Source organism: Peromyscus maniculatus, chromosome 9 (assembly GCF_049852395.1).
Source record: "Peromyscus maniculatus bairdii isolate BWxNUB_F1_BW_parent chromosome 9, HU_Pman_BW_mat_3.1, whole genome shotgun sequence".
In the NCBI taxonomy this organism is placed as follows: Eukaryota; Metazoa; Chordata; class Mammalia; order Rodentia; family Cricetidae; genus Peromyscus; species Peromyscus maniculatus.
In genome coordinates this window covers 95,532,180-95,554,642 of record NC_134860.1, presented here as the reverse complement: position 1 = coordinate 95,554,642, position 22,463 = coordinate 95,532,180, and the positions used below count along the sequence as shown (strand labels likewise).

Below are 22,463 nucleotides of genomic sequence, written 5' to 3'. Positions count from 1 at the left end.
TAGGAGGAAGAAGTTTTCTTCTGGAAGTGTCTTTAGGTATTAAACCATAACTATATTGTTAGGAATATTCAGAAATATTTATGTGGTTTCTCAGGCTGTTTCAGAATACAGAGGAAGGAGATCGAGGAAGGAAGGAAATGTCCAAAAAGGAATAACAAAGTATGTCTTCCAAAACATGCCATCACCTACTAAGTCACACTGAAACTCGACTTCTTAGTCTCTTGGGAGAAATATGTTCAGAAATTTGGCAACTGATAGAGTTGAGGAAGTTCTGGATCATGGCATAAGTCATGATGGTAACAAGGACATGAGAAACATTGCTGTAGTTGAGATTAATTACAGAAAGCAGACAGTTCCCACTGTACTATCAAAGGGAAGGCCAACTGGCTTATAGAGGTGCTGAAAAACCCATCATCATTGGACTTCCTTATTAAAAGACAGCATTCACTTTGCATTTAAAACATTGACATGCTAAGTGACAAAACCAGGTGCCAAGATAATAAACAAAGCATCTGAGTTTGATATTAGTACACTCCATAGCAACAGTCTTGTTTAGTAAACTTACTTTGTCTATGCTAACTAAATATAGTTTAGGGAAGTTTTATTTTTCCCAAAGAAAACAGCTGACTGAGATGTCACATTGAACATAATGGGCCCCTGTTGGTAATTAGAATAGTGCCTGTGAGTTGATTTGCTTGACAACATTCTAAATGTGAAGACCAGTTGGAAGTATAATGTTAAACACTGAAGATTTAGCCCCATATCAAAATAAATAGCTTCTAAAGAGAAAATAGAAACATGAAGGATTGTCTACATCCTGAATAAATTGTTCATCTTTTTTTTTTCTCTTTGGAATTTGGCTTCCTCTAAAGGAATTTCCCCTTTTTTCCCTTTTATTTTATTTTACAATACCATTCAGTTCTACATATCAGCCACAGATTCCCTTGTTCTCCCCCCTCCTGCCCTCCTCCCCTTCCCCCAGCCCACTCCCCATTCCCACCTCTTCCAGGGAAAAGCCTCCCCCGAGGATTGAGATAGACCTGGTAGACTCAGTCCAGACATGTCCAGTACCCTCCTCCTAGACTAAGCCAAGCGTCCCTGCATAAGCCCCAGGTTTCAAACAGCCAACTCATGCAATGAGCACAGGACCCGGTACCACTGCCTAGATGCTTCCCAAACAGATCAAGCCAATCAACTGTCTCACCTATTCAAAGGGCCTGATCCAGTTGGGGGCCCCTCAGCCTTTGGTTCATAGTTCATGTGTTTCCATTCTACTCTGGTGATGGGACGGCCAAACACCCTAATAGTCCTGCCAGAAACCCCATCCAAGGACTGAGGAATCTGGATGCAGAGATCCATGTCTAGGCCCCGGGTGGAGCGCCCGGAGTCTAATTAGCAAGAAAGAGGATGGTTTATATGAGCAAGAATTGTTGAAACCAAGGTTGGATAAAGCACAGGGACAAATAGCCAAATTGCTCATCTTTTATAAGTGATGATAGGGATTAAGATTAAGAACAGCTAAGAGGGATTGAAATTAAAAATATGTTGTATAAAAGAAAAGTGAAAAATAAACCTCTCAGGGTAACATATTATAAACTATTACTCTCTTACTGATTTTTTTTTAACTAAAATGCCCCAATACTTTTTTTCAGTGACATACTCTCTATTGCACTCAAATTGGACCAAGGTCTCAATTTATGAGTTGCTGCCTATTGAAAAAATCTACCTGTTGTTATTGCTAATATGGCCCTTGAACAGGAATGCTTTTTCATCTGTAATTGATATTTGTATGTGATTAAAAATAAAAAATATTACTATATCATGGATGAAAATTACATAAATTGAATTTTTAGTTTCTACAAAGATATTTTGGGGCAGATATACTCACATTTCTTAGAATTTGTATAATGTCTATGACTGTTTTCATATACAAAGATAGTGTTGGGTAAAACTTGTTATCAGTGACTGAGAATGTTGCATTTCAATTGGTAGATTGCTTGCCTAGCATCACAGGAGTTACTCAGCTGACACATCACACACACACACACACACACACACACACACACACACACATTCTCATGTGCACGCACACACACACACACACACATGCACACACACACACACGCACACACACATTCTCGTGTGCCACGCACATGCACACATACACCTAGTGCTATCTGACCCTTAATGGAAAATAAATTGTTTGTCTATCATTAGACATCTGATGCCTTAATTTCTCATGAATGGTCTATTCTTGTAGATTGTTGTGGCTGCTCAAAAGTAAAATGAAATAAAATGAATAAACCCAAACACTGTAGAGACAGACAAAGGAAAAATTAAAATCATTGAGGTTTCAGAATTGGAAAAATCCAGTGCCAAGGGAAACGAAGCTAGCTGAAGCTTCTATAGCACTGGCTTTGTTATTGTAAGTGCAACCCTCAGTGAGACTCGGTGAGACAGCTGGCCAGTGGCAGCTAGTTTGGAAGACTGGAAGGGTTTAGACAGGCAAATGCAAAGAAAAACTGGGCAAACACTGCTTATAATTTTACCTTAAATCCATAAGACCTATACATTTATAGACATAGATTAAATTATTGTAGACTATATATGAGTCTATCATGTCAGTGAGGTCAATGTATTTTTACTGTCTACCGTTCACAGAATATAAGGTGACAATTAATTGAGGTTTTTATGTTGTTTTAGTTACTTTTCTCACTGTTGTGAAAAAATACCACACCATAGCCACTAAGAAAGAAAAGGGTCTCTTTTGGCAAACAGTTCAAGGGTAAAGATGGCCATGGTAGAGAAGCCCTGGCAGGGAAGTCGAAGGAAGCTTATCTCCCTGTGATGAGTGCTGCTGCTCAGCTTGTTCCTCCTTATTCAGACCAGACTCCAAACCCGGGCAATGGGACTGCTCATATTCAGGATAGGTTTTCATCTTCTATTAAACAAATCTAAGTACTTCCTCGCACACATTTCCAGAGGTTTGTTTCCATGGTGATTCTACAACCCTTCAAGTTTATAACCACAGTTAACCAATACATATATCATGCAATTCAGTTTCCTCTGTGGTTGAGAAACATTTTCCGACGGCTTCCCCATCTATGCGCGCACACACACACACACACACACACTGATGGTGCCTAATTTTAGCAAAATAAACATTGAGAATTATATTATCAGAATTCACCTATTAATCAAAATTAAAGTTGTACCTCAATTATTAATTTAAATTTTTTTTAGAAGAAAGGTTTCCACTAATATATTTTGCTTTAGTCAATTAAAGATTTAAAGAGAGTGGTATCCCTGCTTCTAGACCTTGCATTCTAATTTTTTATGGTAACTAATCAAGCATTTTGACTGATTTTTGGTGGTGCTTAGAAGGTGCGCTCTACCTCTATATAGTACTCTAGAAGTAAACTGATCAGGAATGAGACTCTGGACTTGGATATAAACCACAATTTGTACAACAGTCTACAAACACAGCCACAAGTCCTAAGTTGTTTTGTTTGTTTGTTTGTGTGATTGATGGGAGGAGGGAGTCTGACTGATATATTTCTTAGACTGCTTCGAATATACACTACTAAGTTAATTGTTTCTTAACCTATTTATATTAGAAATTTGTGTTTATATATATTTTTTAAAATTATATTCTTGATTTAGAATCTATAGATATATTTAAAGGCTAATACCCCAGACTCTCTATTAGGCAATTTATGCCATTTTCGTATGATTTCTAAATTTTAGTTATTTTCCTTTATTATCTCAAATCATTAAGTGATATAAGCAGTCTAAATCAAGAGATCAATTTCTTTTGTCATTATCAGGTTCTTTAATGGGATGAAATGCTTTGCTGATTGACCTGCTATGGATTCTTTTAATGCATAACTTTAAGTTCTCTCAATGAATCACTGTTCTAACCGCATTTTATTTAATACATATGTAATGATATCAAGGATGTTAAGAAAAAGTTTCCCGAGGCCGGGCGGTGGTGGCGCACGCCTTTAATCCCAGCACTCGGGAGGCAGAGCCAGGCGGATCTCTGTGAGTTCGAGGCCAGCCTGGGCTACCAAGTGAGTTCCAGGAAAGGCGCAAAGCTACACAGAGAAACCCTGTCTCGAAAAACCAAAAAAAAAAAAAAATAAAAAAAAAATAAAAATAAAAATAAAAAAATAAAATGGAGCCTGGAGTAGGACTTCTGGGCTTAGTGTTTTGCTGTCCTACCTCCTAGGCACATGCCAAGTTGTTTTACATCTGTACAGTGTCTTCCTCTTCTATGTATGTATGCCATAGTGACACGACTTAGATCATAACAAATAGATAACTGTTATAGTATTTGTAATTATTTGTGCAAGCAATGCCCAGAGCTTATGAGTATTTTTGTATTCTTTGAAAGTATTCTTAGTCATTCGACCTACAGGTTCCCAGGAGGTCCTGATCAGATTAGCCAAATATAGTCACAAGTCTGTTGTGAGATTCCTGTATCTTTCATTCCCTCTCTCTCTTTTAAGCTATCTTCACCCTAAAAATCCCTTTATCTCTTGTTCTCTTTTCTTAAACAAATTATATTTACTTTAAAAAATATATAAAAATTGAATTCTTGCCAGGCAGTGGTGACACACGCCTTTAATTCCAGCACTCAGAAGGTAGAAACAGGGAGATATCTGAGTATGAGGCCAACCTGCTCTATACAGCAAGTTCCAGGACAGCCGGGGCTATGCAAAGTAACCCTGTCTTAAAACAACAAACCAAAAATTGGTTATTTGGAGTCCCATTCATATTTAAAGAAAAGCAGAGTAAACAGAAAGAGAGGAAGTGTTTTTCTTCCTCCTTTGTGTAAATGACACAGTAGGTTTATCAAATGATACTGAGGACAAATTTTATGATCATATAATTATTCTATCCAATAAATGAGTAAGTGACAATATCACCATATTATAAATCCTTTGAAGTGATAAATGTTGGGTGTGATTATCAGTGGCTGTTGCTATCATAAAAGGCAGGTACAGTACTCTGCTGTTAAAGACATGTAACACTATCCATAAAATACACTTGTGGCCAAACAAACTTGAATGTATACTCCAGTCTAATTCTGTATGGACTCAAGAAAGAAAAGAACACGATTATCATTTCAACACATCAAAGCAACTCCAAATAAGAGGATTACAGTAGGTGTGGTCTCTCGTAACATACAATGTCCCTAACCAGATGAAAACCTCAGTGCATATATTTGCTGTGGAGAGAGATGCCGATAAACAGCATGAGAACCAGGTCCGAATTGACCCAATTCCTTTTCACTTTCTACATTTATACCTTTCTTTTGACCAGAATGGAAAAAGTTCAACCATTATACTACAGCACTAGTACTGATCTGATAGCTCACAACTGTATTTCCTGCCCTTGGGAAGCTTAGGCAGGAGGACTATGAGTTCCATTAAAGCCTAGGCTATATAGTAAGAACTGGCCTGAAAAGGGGCAACAATTGGTATTCATTTTTCATCAAGATAAATTATGACTTCCAAGTCAAGAGTATGATTTCATGTTTTGACTAATTTTATATTAACTATGCCCTATAAAACAATAAGCTTGCCAGAATTACCATGTACATATGGAAGAAACAGACTTCTAGAATGAAGTTGAAAAACAATAGGAGAATAAAATTTATATTATATTTCTAGACCCTGCTGTTTAAATTGAGTAAAATTGAATATTTCTTGTTTTGCATCACCAAAAACATATTTTTAAAGTGTCCGACACCTTCCATGGACCCTCATTGTAGGACATGAAAGTGATGGAGTTTTCAAATGGGAACCAATGTTTAGTTACTATAAGTATGTTGACACACAAAATGAAACAGTGTGAATGTGAGCAGCAGCAAAGTGAGGACTATGGGAGTATGAGATTTAGGTCATGTATTAATTAGAAGCACTGGCCACCTATGCCAATTTATAAATTAAGAAGTTTCAGAAAGATGTTATGTGACATTAGAAGTACCTGTTTATCTACTTCTATGTCATTCCCAAAGAAAAAATCTCTAACTGAAACAGAGATAAAGACTTTTATAAGGAGCGTGAAGGGAGTTAAATAGAAAGCTAAATTAATTAAAGCTGTGTGAAATAATCATTTAAGTAAACTAGTTGTAATTATTTACTCTTTCTCTGGGAATATAAACTTTTTTTGTGGTGGAAAGCAGGTAGGTACGACAGTGCAATTTTGAAAATATTCCATCAGTCATGGATGCAACAACCTGAATGCACTGTTTTTGACATCCACCTCTGATTTTAAATTACCATAAGGAACAATACTTATTGTTCTGCACCAAATATATGCAGGCTCCTCTTTGTAGTTCTTCTTATACCATTGCTTTATGAGTTTGACCTTTCTACAGTGAAGGAGTACTCCTTTTAAATTTTCATTAATTATTGTGGCAAGTATTATAAAGATGGAACATTGCAAAAAAATTGTGTTTTATTTATTGGTAGAGTTGATTTGGACTATAAAGCAGTGTGTCAAAGTATTAAATAATCTTCCTCTCTGTTCTACCACAGGCCTATCTTAGAGGTTAAAAGCCATCAGACCAATGAAATTATAAATCCAGTTTACATAGTTTCCCCAAGACAGTGAACTACTTCTTTCCTATTATGTCTAAATAAAACTCATTATCTATTTTGTTTTAGTAATAATTACAGGGTTCTCACCGAAGCTATTCTTTACTGTCTCCAGTGGTCTCTGTCCTATAGAATACCCTGGAAAGGCAAGCATATAAATATGATAAAAGAATTAAGCTGTTGAAACAAATTAATTTATTGTGCAACAATGTATTCAATTCTTACTTGCTCAATGGATTTTGCTTTAATGAAATTCTTCAAAGAACAATACATCACTTTCTCAGGATTGAAATTATACATTAAGTGAAATGACTGAATATGTTGTGTCTCAATTTATAGAAAGTTTCAATTGAATAATTAAGCTTTTAAATCATAAAATTTGCATAAAATATTTTCTTTAAATAAAAGTATTATGTATTGTTGAAGAATTCTCTGTTTTTAAATCTAAAACTGCAGTAAAGTCAAATAAGGAAAGCAAATTAAATGCTTCAAGTGGTACAATTCCCCTAGTTTTAAACTATGCCTTAGAAATGTATTTTATATTGAGGTTTAATCAGTTTTTACTTAGTTTATTATGTCATTTTTAGGGTATGTTGAATGGATAAAGGAGTAAGTAAATGATTCATGAGTTAAATAAATCAGCATAGTAGATTGTGACAAACATATTGAATAATAGGACATTTTTCTACTCATGAGAAAAATTTTTAAAGAAATAAAGAATGCTTTTTATTGACATGACCATTGCTGTTTCAGTTTATAAATAAGCACTTAGGTTTTGAGAATTAAATATCCATGAGGAAACATATTCCCATACTTTCCATTAGTACTTGCTATGAAATTTGTTATGTCATGAAATTCAGATTTATAAATGATCTTACAGAAATTGATTTATTTTTAAATTGTACTTATCGCTGTTAAACACATATAAACAAGTATCATTGCAAGTAAGCTCATTAAGATGATTGTTACAGGACATATTAAAATGTACTGGAAACACTGTCATGATTTGTAGAAGATACATTGGTTGATTTAGAAAATTCTATTTTAATAAAATTCAACTATTTTCCCAAGTACATATTATATATTTATACATAAACAAAGTACTAACAATCTTATTGAATGGAAATTATATTTAAAACTTAGCCAAACTTGGAGACCCAGTCTGTCTAAATAAGGAGCTATTTTTATTGACAATCATGGTTACAGGAGTAGACAGTTTTCTTCAGAGATGTGTTAACTGGGAGCCTCTGCATGTTCTAATGAATATTCTTATACCCAGTCACATAAAGGTAGTGCTAAGGGAACACTCAGTGGGTTTAAAAAATGCCAGGCAGTGGTGGCATACACCTTTAATCCCAGCAGTCAGGAGGCAGAGCCAGGCAGATTTGTGAGTTCGAGGCCAGCCTGGTCTACAGAATGAGGTCCGGAACAGGAACCAAAACTACATAGAGAATGCCTGTCTTGAAAGAATCAAATACACACACACACACAAACACACACACACACACACACACACAGGAAAACTGCTGAAAGGACAGGAAAAAATGGAGGGGAGGAAAATGGTTGTAGGTTTTATTAAAACATATGCTTTGTATTATAAACAATGTTCATTTAATTTTAAGAAATTAAAATTTACAAACAAGAAATCAATACTGAGTTGTATAAATTTTAGAAAGTTGGTCTTATTGTGGATGCAACATAACTAAACTACATTTAATACATTAATACATCCTTACATTTTTATTAATTCTATTGTAAAATTTCAAACTCATATTCTATAATAAATATACAAATACTGCAAAATCAATATAAAATTTAACCAGCAAATTTGCAGTTGCCAAATTTTGATTTGAGCCTTTATATCATTATAATTACATCACTTCTGTCCTTCACCTTTCTCAAACCTTACTATACACCCCTCTTTGCTATCACACTCATGATCTCTTTAAATTGGTTTTTGTTGCATACATATAAGTATACATGCTTATATTTCTAAAACTAATCTGCTCAGTCTGTTTTTTGTTTGTTTTGTTTTCTTTGTTGTTGGTTTTTTTTCTTGTTTTTTTGAGATAAGGTTTCTCTGTGTTGTAGCATAAATCTTAAAAGTTCTTATTAATAAAATCAACCCTGAGGCCAGTTATTGGGGTAAAATGCTGGTAGATCAGAGAGACAGAATAAGCCACAGCTATCTCACCTTCCCAATTCCTCAGCTGGTCCTATTTCCTCAGACTGGAAGCCTCTGAGTCCTCATCCAGAATGAATCTCAGCTGAACTGTGTTGCTCCAAAGCCTGAAAGCTTAACCAGCCAAATGCTTAACCAGGCCAAATGCATAACCAAGCCAAATGCTTAACCAGCCAAATGCTTCTAGTTTCTGGTCCTCACGCCTTATATACCTTTTTGCTTTCTACCACCACACCCTGGGATTAAAGGCTCTCTTTCTGGGATTAAAGGCGTCATGAGTCGCCATGCCTGTCTGTATCCTTGAACACATGGATTTCTGCCTCTGGAATGCTAGGAGTAAAGGTGTGTGCTACCACTACCTATCCCTTATGTTTAATATTGTGTCTGCTCTGTCTCTGACCCCAGATAAGTTTTTTAGCATGCACAATGTTTTGGGGAATACAGTACCACCACAGTGTGTCATCTTGGCTGTCCTGGAACCCATTCTGTAGACCAGGCTGGCCTGGAACTCACAGAGATTTGCTTGCCTCTGCCACCTAAGTACTGGGATTAAAGGCATATGCCACCACTGCCTGGCTAAACTGACAAGTCTGAGTACTGTTATTCTTGTGTTTTCAGTACTGACCATTTGGTATTGGAAAACCAAGTGATGAGCTCTTCTCTGGGGAAGATTTTCTCCCACTCAGGAATCTTAGTTACCCGTAGTCTTTGTTTAATGTTGAGGTCCTGTGCACTTTTCCCCTTCTGCTTTGGCATATCTACTGTTGTCATTGTTCAGCAAATGTTAGACAGTCATGTTGGTGAGACTTGATGAGCTTAGCTTCTGTCATTGCTAGGTGACACAATCTCACAGCAACTTCCCTGATCCTCTGGCTCTTACTCTCTTTCTGCCCCCTCTTCCACAGTGTTCTCTGAGCCTTAAGAAAAAAACAAGAGACAAACAAATGAAAAACCAATAATTCACATAAGCCTTTCTATAAATGTACACATATACCTTAAATGAAATTCTTCCATCTGGCAGACAATATTCCCTCTAAGAGCCAAAGAAAGGCTACCAATTAAAAACTCTAACAACAGACATGAGTAACACCATCTATTAAATTATTGGTCAGCATTTCTCAAGAGACTCCTAAATGTACAGGCTATCACTATTGCTTTTTATTGCCCCCAGAGATGGAAAATTAAAAATCCTATTGCTTCACATATTATGCACTTCAGACACAGAGCTCAGAGGCCCCTTGAGCTGAAACAGACCTGAATGTTGCCTCCCTAAGGACTAGCTTTCATGGTACCAGAAGTTGCCATGCAAGCTTCCAAAGGAGGGAAGAAACCAACAATACTCCCCAGTTATGATGCCTATAAATATCAGCCACATGCTGAGTGTGTGTGTGTGTGTGTGTGTGTGTGTGTGTGTGTGTGTGTGTGTGTGTGTAGGGGTGTTTCACTGCCAAATTTTTCTTCAGTGATTTGTTTATCTTAATCTTTTACGTGAAAGATTACTGAAGTTGAGTTGGAACATAAATATCTTATATTCATCTAAATATCACTCAGTTTTTCTATTAGCAGAAATTAGAATACTCAATTCTTAGCATCTTATTAACTATGGTGACGGAAAATGCTATGGTATAATGATGCCTCTGACAGCTCCCCTTCAGTGCACTTTTATTGTTCTTTCCAAAAGCCAATCTGATGTAGACCTGCTATAAGCTCCTAAGGTTCAGCAAGCCATCATTACAGGAATTTCATAGCATAGTACCTAGACTAGAATACAGATGACGGTTTTCTTTTTGTTGTTGTTTTTAATATTTCCAATACTGCTTGAACAGATAGGTTCCTTGCCATACAACTTCTGATGGGATTGGATTGTGTTCTTTAGGACACACATTGGGAATTATTTTATGATATGGATTTTTTAAATAAAGCTTTAACATTTTGGCAATTGTTTTCATTTTATTGGTAATGTTTTGCAAAATGAATCCTCAATGTATGTGTTGAAGATCTTCATTATCAATACAGATCATTGAAAAAAGTGTGTGCAATAAAAGTTACTAGATTTGGCTTGCTACTTAAAAATACATATGTAACATGTATTTTTAAGTTATATATATATATATATATATATATATATATATATATATATATAAGCTTGCAAATGTCTAGGTAGGTATTATTTTCCTTTGTGTCATAGAAAATAATAACCATAAATTTGTGGCTTAAATTATACAAGAAATTATTTCTGACATTTTTGGATTATAGAATTTCAAAATCAAAGTGTTCAGGCATCTGTTTCCCTGATATTCTGCCTCTCCAGAGCTCTCCCTGTAGCTGACAATTATTGGCATTCCTTGGTTTGCCGATGTATAATTTCAGTCTGGCCTCCTTCTTAACAAAAAATATCTATCCTTTATTACCACAGCATCTTGTAAAGCTGCTAGCCAGAGAAGATTGGCAGATTGTCCAGTGTAGTATGACCTGCTCTTGATAAACTACTACTGCACAGACCATCTTTCTCTATAACCTCATATTCCTAGAAACAAATGGTTCACACTTTCACATGTGTTTTCTTAGGTGTTGGACAGAGGTGGCTTACTTCGTCAACCAGAATATCTGGAAACAAATGTCAACCACAGGCATTTCTAAGATCTGGTCATTTGGTTCTTACATGCAGGCAGATTGTAACCATCTAGCGACTGATAGGGTTTTGTGGCCAGAGCTGTGAATGGTGCTCTTTCCGACTGCAAGTACACAGGATTGAGCCTCCTTCTAGTCTTCTATTTAAATAAATCAAAATTTTTAAAAACATTATCTTCTCTAAGTTCAATTATATTTTAGAATATTTTCCTCTATTTGTATTTTTCTACTCAAATATCTGCATAATTCAACACCATTAAGCTATATTGTGCCATATATATATTCTATTTTATGTGAATGCTTGTTTTTCTATATCTATGCCTGTGTAGAAACCTGTATTCCTGATTGCACAAGGCAGATGTCTTATTCCCTGCAATTGAAATTACAGGTGATTGAAAGCTATGTCAATGATGGGAACCAAACCAAAATCTTCTGAAAGAGCCCCAATACTCATTCACCACTAAGCCCTCCTCTCTGGCATACCATTTGTTTTTAATGTGGAAGTTTTTTTTCTGTACTCAAACATATGTATTGATTATTGTAGGGGCAATTCATCAGTGCTTATGTCTGTTAATATCTAAAGACTAAAGTATCTAAAGTATTTTGTTGCTAAAAACATAAAGTGTTAGCTAATGGTTATTTTGTTAATCTGTAATCCCATGCATATTAGCGCATTATATGTATATATTGTCACATAACTCTAAGTAGCATGGCTACAGAGTTTGTTCAGACTGATGGGCATAGTAGTAGGCAAATGTCTTCCTATAATTGAGAGAGAAACATTATAATGAGATTCTCTGACATCCAAATGAACAGGAATGCCTAGAGAAAGGGGCCTAGGTAGTGAGATTTATTTGATTCATAGAAAGTAATATCAATATTAAATAATATTCTGTTTCTATAGTGCATTAATTTTGACCATCATGTGTCTTGAGTGGTGTCACCCTGAATGTGCTGTTAACAATCCGCTGATAATATTTTGGTCAGTTACATCCATAGTATGTGTGGTGAATGATGCCTATTGCCTTTAAAACAACTACCTGGAACTCAGTCTTGCTTAGTTCTATCAACTCTTTCTTTATGAGGTGATCTTACTGGGATAATTTCAAATGTCCTCTATGACCTAACATTATCTCCAGGGAATGGATTAGTTCTATTTGCCATGGCTGTATTGAGGTTCACCAATAAAATCACAGTTTACTACCTCACCTTTTTAAGAGTGTATGATATCACGAATTCAGACGACAACAGAGTTTAGAATTTGAAATTGGCTATGTTTGAGATTTCTGGACCAGGTTAAATATTTCTTTTAGAGTGCTGGTGAAACACCATGGGTTTTTGAGGCAGTCCTCTTCTTATTTCTAATTATATTAGGAAAAACCAAATTCATGCACTCAAGCCTTAGCATATTGACCTATTCTCTTCTTTCGTTCTGTGCAATGCAGGAGCGTGTTCCCGACAGTCCCTCACCTGCCCCCTCTCTTGAGGAGGGCCGAAGGCCTGGCAGCCACCCATCATCACACCGCAGCAGCAGCGTCTCCAGCTCCCCTGCACGGACCGAGAGTTCTTCCGACAGAATCCGTAGGTCTCATACGTGTACTTGTCACCATCTTAAGCTTTATTAGGTGCAGCTGGGCTTTCTAATCAAAATGCCCTCATTCCAAATAGATCTCAAATGTATCATGTACCAAAGCTCCCTAGCAATAGCCATTCCTCAAAATTATGTGTCCCAGTTTGGAATGCCATGAAGGATGATGCGGCATTAACAGGTTCTGCTATAACTGCCTCTCTTTGATACTACACATAAAGATTTGAGCTATGAAACAGAAAAAGTAAGTAATCTTCCAGATTAGTTTCTGAAGTACACAGCCAATTCCCAACTACCTAACATCTAAGTGCATCATTTATGGTTCATTCAATGGCATTTCTTCAATGGAAACTTTGACCACTTTTGAAATTCATCAGGCTTTAACATTCACCATTATTGAATAAAGATATTCCCAAATACAAACAACAGAAATAATTAAGCACAGTAAATTTGGAAAGTCTATTTCCTTGTCACCTGATTAAAGAACCTTAATTTCAGAATTTGTGTCTGGAATAATCATACTGTTATTATTAAATTTTGTAGTAGCTCTTAAATTTATTTTATATAAAAATACAATATTAAGTGTTGGATTTGGTAAAATGGCTCAGCAGCTAAGAGTCCTTGGCACTGTTTTAGAGGACCAGAGTTTGTTTTCTAGCTCCCATATCAGGTCACTACAGCTCCAAAAAAAAAATAAGGTTTAATTTCTACATAGAAGATATTTCTTCTATAAAATCACAGAAAAAAGTGATCCCAAACAAGATTTTAGCATTACTATTGTATTATTGTACAAACTATTGATATTTTCACATTTAATAAGTTTTTCAAATAATATTTTTAGAAGCAAGATGATTTTTCTTACCTGGTTCAAGAATAAACTAAAGATCACAAATCACAGTTAATATTTTTATCTTTGACTGTAGATGCTGAAATTCTTCCAAGGTCCTTTTCAACACCCCCCCCCTCCATTTATTACTTTAACATTGTGATCAACACAGACATTTGTTTTGCAGAATGTTCTTTTGATTACATTGTTGTGACGTTCCTTGTGGTTACACTTAGCTTTTGAATTTTTGCTCAGTACTACAGCTGAGATAGGGTATCAATGGAGAGTCATTAAAAGTGATAGATAATATATACTGATGACTATGTCATTTGTTAATTTAAGGCTACAAACTGTTACCATTTGGAGATATTAAACACCTTGTGAAAGAATATGCTAGGATGATGTTCTCTATTGTCCATAATAGTTTCGTCCCTCACTTATGAGTCACCAATGAAACTTAAAATAATTTAAAGGTTGGCTGTCAGTAGTAACTCTTAATACAATCCAATGACATTCATAAGAATCTCCATTCTTCTAGGAAAGTGAGGTTTTATACAATATATTTTCCTTCTCAAATTTTGCAAAATAAGCAAGATTTATTTTATTTGACCAGTTCATTAAGTGAATTTGTTGAGTTAGTTCTGTTAATCCTGAGTGTTGAGTCATCTGAGTAACAATAGAGTTTAATCATTTCAGTTGTGACAAATCACCACTAGAAGCTAGAGAAAGCCATTATTTTCCAATAATTTAGTAAATATTAATTGAATTTCAGTTGTTAAAGACTACTTTTTAGATAAATTTGGTGATTCTTATGACATACCATATTCTGTGGAGTAGACTACAGTAAGGATTCTGAAACCATGATTTCAGTTCTTTAATTGTAGAAAACTATACTGGCTTTGTCAGGTCACTGGCCCATCATTCTTTTTAACTTGACAGTGTTAAAGGGAACTTTATCATTGAGATCACAGTTTTTCAAAACTGGTGCAAATTATTTACTTATTTACTAAGGGGAGAACTTGATGCATAAGAATATAACCTCATCAGTAGTTGTTGCACTAATATGGACATTCCACAGTATTCTAACACTAGAAAATGGTTTGTTTTATGTGACAACAGATACAGTAAAGTGGTGATATTTCCAGTGTTTCTATTTTTCCTATATGATTACCATTGGTTATCAATCTCCCAGTAATTTTACTAAGGGGTTATAATTTCAAAGACTGGGTATCATATGTTTATGTTATACTTTTTTACCACAATGTTATGATGTTGTTGTGTTTGTTCCTTGTTTCACGGTTAACAGCTGTCCATCAGAATGGATTGTCCATGAACCAGATGCTGATGGGTTTATCACCAAATGTGCTTCCTGGTCCAAAGGAGGGAGATTTGGCTGGTCATGACATGGGACATGAGTCAAAAAGAATTCACATTGAAAAAGGTAATTCATAATTTTGTACCCTTTCTTTTGTTCTGGAAATGAAATACATCATCTATTTCTCCATCAGCAAAATAATACAAATATCTTAAATGTATAATGTTAGTAATATATGAGCCCTGTTCAATCAAAGAAGTCTGAATGGAGACCTGCTACTTTCCTGTTACACAACGGTAGGTAACAATTTAATTCTTACAACATATTTAAAAGAGAATTATATGTACCAAATGTTAATTTTGTCTTTTTGTTGTCTTTTTTAATGTATTCAAGGCCATTTTATATTACTTACCATGATAGTTCATGAAAAGGATTCTTGATATTATTTTCTGATTTAAAGCCACATGATTATTAAGTCTTTTAGGATTCTGGAGTGAGTCTTTGCCATCATTTCAAAAGGTGTGGGAAGCAGGGGAAATAGCCCCGTCCTGGAAGGGCCTATCTGGAGGGAATCAGGATCTGAATTCCATCTCCAGGACCCACACAAAAAAACAGGCAAGAAAGTGGTGTGCTTGTCATCTTACAGCTGGGAAGTTGAGACAAGAGGACTACAGGTGTTTCTGGCCAGCCTGCCTCAACTATTGGTGGGTTCCGATTCCTAGAGACAGATCCTGTCTCAAAATGAAGGGAGACAGTTCCTCAGGAAGGGAAAGAAAACCCTGAAGTCATTTCCAGCCTCCATACATATCTGCCACATGCTACACACACACACACACACACACACACACACACACACACACACACACACACACACATGCACGCACCCATGCACGCACGCATGCATGCACTTATGTATGCATACACACACACACGCACATGCGCACACACACATTTATCATCAATAACACAGCCTACAGTGTACAAAGGTTCAGGTTTCCTACTGAAATATTTTTATATTGATCTAAGTCATTCCTACCAACAAAGTTCTAAGAATGTACATTTGAATTTCCTATTCTATGAAGAAATTCCATTAGGAATTTGAAATGTTACTTTGTTATTCATATTAAACACTTCTGCTAAAAATATAAGTATCTGTTTTCAAATAACAAGTTGTGGGTTGTGATTATAGAAGCCTAGTTACTATTTTTTCAGCTTTCATTTACTAATTTTTTTTTGATTTTTGAGATTATGTTATCATTGCATCATTTTTCCTTTCCTTTTCCCTCTCCACACTCTCCTTTGCCATCTTGTTCTCTTTCAAAATCATGCTGGCTAGTTTGTTTTTAATATTAAATAAATATTTCAAATATTATACATATAGCTTACCAGATTTCCCATTTTTGACATAATATCAAATAACTATTTTATGACTAAGAATTGGTACTTTGAAACTGGGGTACTTTGAAACACACATTACCTGTCTAGCATACACAAGATGTGGGTTCAGTCTTCTCCATCAAATAAAGAGGAAATAAATTATTTGTTATGTTAATAAAAGGTGATAGAACTAGATATTTAAGTACTTAAATAAAAATACTTTTAAAAGAGATATTAAGTAAGCCCAGGAATACACTAAAAATGCTTGTGAAATATTTTCCTAAAATGGATTACAGCTTTACTACTCCTTTGTGGATGAAAAATGTAAATATTTACAAATAACACTATCAGTTTTTTGGAACATCCACAGGAACTTAGTAAACTTCTACGTTTTTAAATTTACCATGTTAAAGTGAAGATACTATTGAGAAATAGCAGCATTAAGAAACTTTTTTTTCATTTATTGTGTATTGTTATAGTATATTTATAAACTTAATAATATACCATTATAACTTTAGGGGTCTATATAGTCCCCAGGACTCTACATTTCTAACTCTAATATTTCCATATGTTCTTCTTCAATATTAAAGAAAAGATATGTTATATAATTTTTCATTCATACTTAAAAACAGATCATTATACCACAGAATTATAAAAGTTGACATAGGACATTATTGTACAAAATTAAGTTTTTCTGTAACATTTTAATATAAGAATTAATTAGATGAGCAAAGCAATTATTTTATCCAGAGGTTTAGCAAAAGAGCAAATCTCTACAGAAAATGAGTGGCTAATTCTCAATTTTTCCATGGATCCTCTTTAGCAAGTTCAATGTAACAAGCTATGAGGAGACTCTAAATATGACTCAGCCAATGAGGGCACGACTTCACAGCCTCAGGATCTGATTTGATCTCTGGAAACCGTATTACAGAAGGAGAGTACTGCTCCAGGAGTTAGTCCTCAGATCTACAGATACCTTCCTTGGCATGTACACACACATAGACACACAATACATTAATAAAATATAATTAAAAAGAGGCAGGTTTGGGAAGTTGATGGGTAATATACAATGAGCATCAGTATATTAGGGATTAATTAATTTCAAGAACACTTTTATCAAAGGCTGGGGATTGAAATATAAAATCTAGAGATGGAAATGAAGGGACAGTAAAGACACAACTAATCTCTTTGTGACAGCATTGAATCTCATTGTAAAATTTGATGGAGAACTCTACAACTTTATGCTTCAGATTGATACACCTGTAACATCCATGAGTTAAGAGTTTAACTCAACTATGATTTGTCGTTATAATTAACATGTTTACTTACATGGAACATTTTTTAAATGGCAGGTGTTGAGCTTGGTCTCTCATTTTTCTTGTACATTCCTTACTCCACAAATTTACTCTATCTGCCTTTTCCTGGGAAAATCTTTATTCATTAGTACACTTTCTCTTTTAATGTATAAACTCTGAGTCATCTAAACATTGACATTGATTATAAAGAAACCAAGTTGACTAAGTACTTGTACTAATTAAAATTAGTACAAAGTTATCAAGAAAATACTAAGAAATAGAAAAGAGTGAAACCAAAGATGATGAATACATTTTTTAAAGTTAATAGTAAAGTGAAAGTCAAGTATCTTTCCTTTGGTGGTATGCTTATGTATATAGCAATCTGATTATAGATATACATCCTACTTTACTGTTTTACTAATGTTATTTATCATAGTAGGGGTTTCTAAATTGTTTCTCTCTCAGAAGAAAGACCCTAACTAAGTCCCAAGTGTATCCCAATATTTCATACACAATATTAGAAATTTACCATTCTGACTGGAATATAAAACTATCACTGATTTCAAATCATGGAAATTTTAATAGATGTTGATATGATTATAATGCCTTGTTTTGTGTTGCTCTTTCTCTTGGAAGAACTCTGTATCTCTTTCATCTACTTCTAGCATACTGAATTAATAGGAAATATTCATGGGCTTTCTAGATTGATAGAGTCTCCTAAATTAAAAATTGTTTTTTCCATGACTCCATTTATCATGTCCCTCACAATAGCCCTGAAACTTCCTTATTACTCATATCTGTACTGAACAAGTAACTTTATTTAAAAAAATATGTAGAAAAATTAATTATGTATTCATGTCATTTTTGGCTTGAACTTTTTATGTGTAATTTGCTTTTTAACAACTAAATCATTCAAAATGCAATAATTCTTAAGAAAACATTGATACTCTACTTAGATAGCAAAATTCATTTCCATGCCTGAAATAATTGTGATGTTAAGTCTTAATCATCAGCAACTTTTAAACATGTAATGTATTCCTTAAAATTAAAAACCTATTGACTATATTCTATGATAAAAAAAAGTTACTATCAGTTCATTGTTCTGAAGCTTTATAAACATTGGGTTTCAGAAAGCAAATAACTGAGTAGATGCTCTCATTCATTTTACTTTTAAATAAAAAACACTGTAATGGAGTTATGAGCCTTGGGAATGTTTAATTAAAACACGTTTAAAATATAAAAAGGAAAAATGTTTTGTATCAGGAAGTATAGACATTTAAAACACGTGAAAATCCCAGGCATAAAGAAAAAAGTTTATTAAGATTATAAACTTTCATTAAGGTCAAAGGTTTGTAAAATAAATGTGCTGAGTAGAATTCTGAGGCTGCAAATATGAGTTAAAAATTGGTTACTGTGTCTTCTCAAAAAATTATTCTATTATAAAAATAATTTTAAAATAAAAATAGATTATAATATAATTAATTACATTATTCTTCCAACCCTTCTCTCCCTCCAAGACTCCTATACACTCCTCCTTGCTTGATCTCTTTAAATCCGTGGCCTCTTTCAACATTAATTGTTGTTATAGTCATATGCATATATACACACATATACATAGGCATTTGTATGTATATACATATATAGCCTAAATACATAAGTAGGCTCTGCTTCAGCTAACATTTATAAATACAAGTTCTCTGGGATGGTCTGGGTTTAGAAACACCACGGATGTTTTTCCTCTGAGTATAAATCAACCAACAGACGCACAGCAGCGGCTTTGCATGGCTTTAGTTTTAACACGATGACGAGAAGCGACATAGGAATGAAGACAAGACAGACACACAGAAACAGAAACACTGAGATAAGGTGATCGTGGCTCTCAGATGTAGAAGCCACAGCAAGCCAGAAGCTCGGGGTGCTTTTTTTTTAATATAGAGATGAACAGAGAGGCAACATTGTTTTATGAGCTAAATGAGGAAGGAAGTAGGATTATTTCAGATAGACAAAGAGATTGTGTTATTATATACACAGCTGGACAAGCATGTAGGTTTATCTAACATTAGTATGAGCAGGCTCTGTAATAAAGCCGTCTTCAGGCTGTGAACAACTGTGGGGGTAAAGCTACAGGGAACATTTTCTGCACATACTATCGGCATCTACACAATGACCTATAGGAAGGATGCTTTTGCCACCCCTCAGAGGCTCACTAGGGGAAGACTATGTAGTTGGCATTTTTTTTTTTTTTTTTTGGTTTGTCAACCAGCTTCCAAATAAAGACATGGAGACTTATTATGATCTCCTGGCCTTAGCTTAGGCTTATCCCACTAGCTCTTTTAACTTAATTTTTGTTTCTATTCTCCTATATTTTGCTTTTTTTTTCTTTCTTTCCTTCTGTATGTCCTAGTTTCTTGCTTCCTCTGTGTCTCTTTTCCTTTCTTCCTGAGCCCTAATTCTTCCTCCTACTTACTCTCCCAACCCAGAAGTTCTGCCTATACTCACTATACCCTCTTCCCTCACTACTGGCCATTCAGTTTTTTATTAAACCCATCAGGTGACATAGGCAGGCAAGATAAAACAGCAACAAATCTTTAAATAATTCAATGCAACACATCTTTACATAGTTAAACAAATGCAACACATCTTTGCACAGTTAAACAAATATTTTGCAACAACTTTGAAAATCTGATAGTGCATTAAAGTCCTTGACATGGCTGTGCATGTCACACAGCACACTTCCGCTCAGGACATCACTTGCTCTCTACATTAGTGAGTTTTTATCTTAGATTATTCTACTATTATGCAACTAATTAGTAAGTATGCATTATACTCCAAATGAGGAAAATAAGCATAATAGTTACATTTCTGCTCCTCCTCCTCTCTCCTCTGTCCCCTTCTCTCTCTTCCTCCTGTCCCTTCTCTACTTCCTTTCTTCTCAGTCCTTCCCTCTCTCTCTCTGTTCCTCTCATAGTTAAAGCATTTCTTAACTTGTTTTCTCTTTTTCAAATATTCTTTCATCCACATAATGTGAATTATTTTTGTTTCTGAGAAATAGACTACTTTCTTTCATTGGTATCTTCTTCAAGACACCAGAATTTTAGAAGAAGGACAGATTTGAGGGGTGATGTTCAGGAGATTTCCATCAGACCACAGAATATTTTCTTTGAAGTAAACTTTTGTCCAACACTTTTCAAGATTCCCTGTGTTTTATTTAGCACTATGAATTGGAGGAGAGAGTATTAAATGCACCAACATAGATCACAACAGAGTCATATTTAAATCTTTCTTTAATTGCATTAAGCTATCTATATCAATCTATATCATTTTTTCAATAAAAATGGCTACAGAATGACTTTCCTCTCTTATCTCAAAATGTTTTAAAATTTTTCCATAATGTTAATCATTTTAAACAATGGAATCTTAAAGATTCTAATATTATTTTACTAAAGATTTCATCTTCAAAGAATGGCTTTTTTCTTTAAAAGGGTGTAATTAGTGTATATGGATAATACACTAATTAATAGTAATATTACATTATAGCATATCAGAACTTTTATGGTCTAAAAGCTCCTTTTCGTAGAATTCTCAGTGTTTTCCAAATATTAACATATATTTTAGTTTGTATTATGCACCCAGTGTTTGAGGTCCTGAATCAAATTCACATCATAAGAACTTTATCCACTGAACCATTCATTCTTTTGGTCCTACTGTTTATTATTTAGCCCCAGGCAATCTGGTGACTCTTGTCATACTGAGCATTTATAATGCTGAAAATCATGTCAATAACAAGACATGATCTACTTTATTCCTTTCATTAGAGTCTTTTCTCCCAAATTTATGTATTCTCTATTTAGTTTTTTTAGTATCCAATGAGTCCATTCAGTGATGCCTGTACATGAATTGGTATAGAACCACCAACTGTAGCATGGGTAACTTCCTGGGGCCCACATTCCCGTAAAAAATTAGCACCCTCAGCAGCCATCAGTTGTGAATAATTCCTCAGTTATGCAAGTCCTTCTTGAGTCATTTTCCTATCCAGACTGGGATTTTGACTGGCTTAATCTTCTGTATGTCTTGCACATGCAGTTCAAGTTACTGTAAGTCCTTTGTGTAACTATATGGTCACACCCAGAAAATGTTGTTTCTATGCAAGTGACCACTACCTCTGGCTCTTATAAACTTTACACTCACTCTTCCTTGATGGTTCCTGGTCCTTGATAGAAAAGCTTTTGATACAGATGTCCCATTTAGAGTTGAGTACTCTATAGTCTTTTATTTTCTGCATGTTGATTGGTTGTGGGTCTGTGTATTAACTATATACTGCAAAAAATAGTCTCTCTTTTGAAGGATGAGTGAAGCACTAATCTATGGGGATAAAGATAAGTACTTAAAGTTTATTTTATTACTAGTTCATTTAACAGAACAATACTACTGGATTCTCCCTTATAACATAAGACCTAGCTAGACAATGATTTTGAAGCCAGTTAATGGTATGAGGCATGGGTTTCATTTTGTTCAATAGGCTTTATATGCAACTGAAAAAAAGAATAAATATGATTGGTTGCTCCCATAGCATGAATGCCACTACTGTGTAAATAGATGTATCTATTCACCTTAGCAAGGAAATATAAACAAGCTAGTTGC

General features: G+C 34.7%; 1 protein-coding gene across 2 annotated transcripts in view; it reads left to right on the top strand.

Moving 5' to 3' along the window:
- Positions 1-22,463, top strand: part of Dach1 (dachshund family transcription factor 1) — a 396,267-nt gene that overhangs the window by 262,500 nt on the left and 111,304 nt on the right. For both annotated transcript variants that reach the window (XM_006978011.4, XM_006978012.4), the window contains 2 exons: positions 12,867-13,002; positions 15,142-15,276. In XM_006978011.4, coding sequence (XP_006978073.1) covers positions 12,867-13,002; positions 15,142-15,276 — 271 coding nt within the window. The remainder of the gene's footprint in view (positions 1-12,866; positions 13,003-15,141; positions 15,277-22,463) is intronic.